General features: G+C 33.0%; 2 protein-coding genes across 2 annotated transcripts in view; both read right to left on the bottom strand.

Annotated features, from left to right (window-relative positions):
- The window catches only part of LOC135219028 (platelet binding protein GspB-like), a 239,515-nt gene that overhangs the window by 182,450 nt on the left and 51,065 nt on the right, over positions 1-6,000 (bottom strand).
- Positions 1-6,000, bottom strand: part of LOC135220071 (mucin-2-like) — a 35,562-nt gene that overhangs the window by 25,264 nt on the left and 4,298 nt on the right. The window contains exons 7-9 of the mRNA XM_064257394.1: positions 5,522-5,854; positions 2,601-2,732; positions 2,190-2,540 (exon numbers count right to left, since the gene is read on the bottom strand). Of these exons, the coding sequence (XP_064113464.1) occupies positions 2,190-2,540; positions 2,601-2,732; positions 5,522-5,854 (816 nt within the window). The remainder of the gene's footprint in view (positions 1-2,189; positions 2,541-2,600; positions 2,733-5,521; positions 5,855-6,000) is intronic.

Below are 6,000 nucleotides of genomic sequence, written 5' to 3'. Positions count from 1 at the left end.
GATTACCCTTTCAGTATATATACGTTATGGTTGTCTTTATGTTTTTTCTTGGATACTTTATATTCTTCTAACTTCTTCCTAACATAAATTTCTATTATTTTCGAAAATCCAAGTAGGAAGTGTTTGTATAAAACTTTACCTAATATTCAGAAATATTGTTATTGTAGTTATATTCTAATTTCTAAACCATGTAGATTTTTTTCAAAAACCTTTTCAGTTTTGTTTTATTCAGTATATTTGAGCATCGAACTGCCAGTAGTAGCACGTTAGGTAGTTTGGTTTAAATATTAAAATGGAATAAAATCAAAAACATATATTTCAATAAAAAAAGGAAGATTTTTAATGCTATATATCTGAAAACACTTCTTCACAGTCTAGGATTGAAGGCAGAAAATAATTATTCTGATTCATTGTACGTACGTAATTGAAAAGTTATTCTGAATAAAGTGTCTATCCCGAGGGAAAAGTATTCGAATTATAAAATATTTCTTTACAGTATTAGAAATCAATCAAATCGACATCCAATGACGTCATTTTTACTGTATATAAACTTTGGTCAATTAAACTTTCTTTTTATTTAGAGCCTAGGAAATAATTAATGAAATAGTTTTAGAAAGATTTTATAAAGTCATGGTGCCTTTAAAGAATAAAATATTTCGGTAACCATAACTAAAAAATCCCCTCCCATCCCCTTTCGACCTCCTTCCCATCACACTTTAATCTTTTCCTCCTCTCACCTAAATCCCCGCCTCCCAGTTTCTCTCAGGAACTCATACGATTTCCTTGATTCAAAGAATCGATTTAGAATACTCCTCATAAAGCTCTGATATACAGCTTCAACTGAGCATAGTCTGACAGAAATAATTATTCCAGTAAATCTTCCTACAGTTTTATATTTCTGTAGTATTTACTGATGTGGTGTTAGTCAGTTAAACAGAGGACAAGATGTGGTTGCAAGTACTAGAAAAGCTACAGACGCAGTAAAACTTAGGCATTTTATGACATAACTCATTCAAGCAATATCTTCAGGATTCATGTTGATGCTGCTGCTTCTCCTATCGTTGTTAATAGATCAAAATTCTGTGTTATGTTTTAATTTCGCTTAAAATATATGCAGAGACAAGATCTACGGCCTTTCATCAGCCATTCTAATAGATGATTGAAGAAGTGTAACAGAAATGAATATGATGGAATGGTAAAGTTACTTCAATGAGCTGTGGTAGGAAAAATTCGGTTTAGAAACCCCAAAAGCAAAATCATCATTTACCAAAAGAAAATAGTTTAAAATATATTCATGAAGTAAATGTCCAATTTCAGCAAAATTAGCAAGAGTGAGGAACTGATAAATTCCACTCTCATGTACCAAACTCTGCACACTAAATCACACCAAACAAACACACACACCACACACAGAGATATAGATTATATTATATATATAATAAGATATTATTATATATATATATTAATAGTATATAGATATATATATTTATAATATATATCATATATATATATATACTTATATATCTATAACCGCAATTCTCTTTTGGCTAAAAAGCCTTCATTTACAGACTACGAAAGACAAACCAAAGTTGAAACTTTAAACTTCATTAACATTTAAAAAAAGAACGGGTTAGTTAAGACAGCCTACATCTCAGAAATTAATATATTCAATGGAACTTATGTGTTGAAATATAAATGCTTTTAATATAGAGTGTGTGCTGCATAAAAGTGTGTTGGGTTGCTGGTGAAGCGTCAATACAGTATATAGAACCTGTGTCACAGTGTTTAAGTCATGATCCAGCTGTTAAATGAACCATTGGTGAAAAACAATTGCTCTTAAAATGTACCGCATCCAAGAATACACATCCACACATAGTAAAACATGTAAACACGCATTGGCAATTCATCTTACATTACAAAAAGGCTGAAAGTGAGCCAACGATTTTTATTGCTTGTTCGAAATATTGATTTATATGATTATCCAGAGTTTTCTGAATATTCTTTTTGCACTTGCATCAACCTAGTTTTTTTTTATATCACTAGATTAGGTTAGGTTAGGTTAGGTTAGTTCATATCGATAATTTTGGCGCGTGAAACATATTGAGATTATTTTCAAAAAGATTCTTTTGTTAGTTTTGCAGTTGTAGTCGCGAAACATGTAGTTGAAGTTGTACCATTAGTAGATGTACTTGTGGTAGTTGTAGGTGTACCAGTGGTTGTTGTTGCTGTTGTTGGAGTTTCTGTTGTAGTTGACAAAGACGTTGTAATTGCAGTTGTACCATTAGTGGATGTACTTGTGGTAGTTGTCTGTGTACCAGTGGATGTTGTTACTGTTGTTGGAGTTTCGGTTGTAGTTGACGAAGACGTTGTAGTTGCGGTTGTATCATTAGTAGATGTACTTGTGGTAGTTGGAGGTGTACCAGTGGTTGTTGTAGCTGTAGTTGGAGTTTCGGTTGTAGTTGACGAAGACGTTGTAGTTGCAGTTGTACCATTAGTAGATGTACTTGTGGTAGTTGTAGGTGTACCTGTGGTTGCTGTAGCTGTAGTTGGAGTTTCGGTTGTAGTTGACGAAGACATTGTAGTTGCAATTGTACCATTACTAGATGTACTTGTGGTAGTTGTAGGTGTACCTGTGGTTGTTGTTGCTGTTGTGGGAGTTTCGGTTGTAGTTGACGAAGACGTTGTAGTTGCAATTGTACCATTACTAGATGTACTTGTGGTAGTTGTTGTTGCTGTTGTTGGAGTTTCAGTTGTTGTTGATGAAGATGTTGTAGTTGCAGTTTTACCATTAGTAGATGTACTTGTTGTAGTTGTAGGTTCACCAGTGGTTGTTGTTGCTGTTGTTGGAGTTTCGGTTGTAGTTGACGAAGACGTTGTAGTTGCAGTTGTACCATTAGTAGATGTACTTGTGGTTGTTGTTGCTGTAATTAGAGTTTCGGTTGTAGTTGACGAAGATGTTATTGTTGTAGTTGTACCATTAGTAGATGTACTTGTGGTAGTTGTAGGTTTACCAGTGGTTGTTGTTGCTGTTGTTGGAGTTTCTGTTGTAGTAGATGAAGTCTGTGTTGTAGTTGCAGTTGTACCGTTAGTAGATGTACCTGTGGTGTGTATAGGTGTACCAGTGGTTGTTGTTGTAGTTCCTGTTGTAGTAGATGAAGATTGGGTTATAGTTGCAATTGAACCATTAGTTGATGTACCAGTGTTTGTAAGTGTAGTAGGTGTAACAGTGGTTGTAACATTCGTTGATGTACCAGTAGTTACAAGTGTAGTGGATGTAGCACTGTCTCCTATGAATGAGATCAGCCTTTTAATATATAAATATTATGATTAGCCTTATGGTCTTTCTTGATACCTGATATTCTGGTAACCTCTGCCTAACAGTAATTTGTATTATTTTCGAAAACCCAAGTAAGAAGTGTTTGGATAAAATTTTACCACAGATTCAGAACAATTATTAGTGTAGATGTATTCTAATTTCTAAACCATGTAGATTTTTTCAAAAACCTTTTCATTTCAGTTTTGTTCAGTGTATTTTAGCATCGAACTTCCAATGGTAGCGCATTAGATAGTTTCGTCTTAATTTTAATATGGAATACAATCAACAACATATATTTAAAAAAAAAAAAAAGTTTTTTAACGCTATAAATCTACAAACACTAGTTAACAGTCTATGATTGAAGCCAGAAAATAATTATTCTGATTCATTGCACGTATGTAATTGAAAACTTATTCTGAATAAAGTCTCTATCTTGAGGGAAAAATATTCGAATTATAAAATGTTTCTTTACAGTATTAGAAATAAATGAAATCAACAAACAATGGAATCATGTTTACTGTATATAAACTTGGGTCATTAAAACTTTCTTATTATTTAGAGCCTAGGAAATAATTAATGAAATATAGTTTTAGAAAGCTATATTAGTTATTGGCCCTTTAAAGAATAAAATATTTCGATAACCATAACTAAATAATCCCCTCCCATCCCATTTCGATCTCCTTCCCCTCACACTTTAATCTTTTCCTCCCCTCACCTAAATCCCCGCCTCCCAGTTTCTCTCAGGAACTCATACGATTTCCTCGATTCGAAGAATCGATTTGGAATGCTGCTCATAAAGCTCTGATATACAGCTTGAATAGAGCTTAGCCTGTCAGCAATAATTATTCCAGTAAATCTTCCTACAGTTTTATATTTCTGTAGTATTTACTGATGTCGTGTTAGTCAGTTAAACAGAGGACAAGATGTGGTTGCAAGTACTAGAAAAGCTACAGACGCAGTAAAACTTAGGCAATTTATGACGTAACTCATTCAAACAATATCTTCAGGGTTTGTGTTGCTGCTGCTTCTCCTATCGTTGTTGATAGATTAAAATTCTGTGTTATGTTTTACTTTCGCTTAAAATATATGCAGAGACAAGATCTAGGGCCTTTCATCAGCCATTCTAATAGATGATTGAAGAAGTGTAACAGAAATGAATATGTTGGAATGGTAAAGTTACTTCAATGAGCTGTGGTAAAAGGAAAAATTCGGTTTAGAAACCGTCCCCAAAAGCAAAATCCATCATTTACCAAAAGAAAATAGTTTAAAATATATTCATGAAGTAAATGTCCAATTTCAGCAAAATTAGCACGAGTGAGGAACTGATAAATTCCACTCGCATGTACCAAACACAAATATATATATATATTATATATATATATATATATATATAGATATATATATATATATATATATATATATATATATATATATATATATATATACATATATATATATATATATCATATATATAATATATAATATCTATATATAGATATAGATATATATATACTATATTATATATAAAACGCAATTATCTTTTGACTAAAAAGTGTTCATTTACAGACCACGAAATACAAACCAAAGTTGAAACTTTAAACTTCATTAGTATTTCAAAAAAGAGCGGGTTAGTTAAGACAGCCTACATCTCAGAAATTAATGTATTCAATGGAACTTATGTGTTGGAATATAAATGCTTTTAATATAGAGTATGTGCTGCATCATAAAAGTGTGTTGGGTTGTTGGTGAAGTGTCATTGCAGTATATAGAACCTGTGTCTAAGTGTTTAAGTCATGATCCAGCTGTTAAATGGGCCATTGGTGATAAACAATTTCTCTTAAAATGTACTGCATCCAAGGATACACATCCACACTACAGTAAAACATGTAAACGCGCATAGGCAATTCATCTTACATTACAAACAGGCTGAAAGTGAGCCAACGCTTTTTATTGTTTCTTCGAAATAATGATTGATATGATTATCCAGAGTTTGCCAAATATTTTTTTTGCACTTCCACCAACTTGGTTTTTTTTTCATATCACTAGATTAGGTTAGGTTAGGTTAGGTTAGGTTAGTTCAAAGAAGTGTCAAATCGATCATTTTAGTATGGGAATCATTGAGATTATTTTCATAGGATTTATTTGTTAGTTTTATGGTTCCATTTGACAAAGACGTAATTGCAGTTGTACCATTAGTAGATGTACTTGTGGTAGTTGTTGGTGTACCAGTGGTAGTTGTTGCAGTTGTTGGAGTTCCTGTTGTAGTTGACAAAGTTGTTGTAGTTGCAGTTGTACCATTAGTAGATGTACTTGTGGTAGTTGTAGGTGTACCTGTGGTTGTTGTCGGAGTTTCTGTTGTAGTTGATGAAGACATTGTAGTTGCAGTTGTACCATTAGTAGATGTACTTGTGGTAGTTGTAGGTGTACCAGTGGTTGTTGTCGGAGTTTCTGTTGTAGTTGATGTAGACGTTGTAGTTGCAGTTGTACCATTAGTAGATGTACTTGTGGTAGTTGTAGGTGTACCAGTGATTGTTGTTGCTGTTGTTGGAGTTCCTGTTGTAGTTGATGAAGATGTTGTAGTTGGCAGAGTTGTACCATTAGCTAGATGGTATTTGTAGGTGGTAGCCAGTGTTTTTGTCGGAGTTTCTGTTGTAGTTGATGTAATCGTTGTTATAGTTGCAGTT

This window comes from Macrobrachium nipponense, chromosome 1 (genome assembly GCF_015104395.2).
Source record: "Macrobrachium nipponense isolate FS-2020 chromosome 1, ASM1510439v2, whole genome shotgun sequence".
Lineage (NCBI taxonomy): Eukaryota > Metazoa > Arthropoda > Malacostraca > Decapoda > Palaemonidae > Macrobrachium > Macrobrachium nipponense.
The sequence above is the reverse complement of the archived record's forward strand: the minus strand, read 5'-3'. Positions and strand labels throughout refer to the sequence as shown.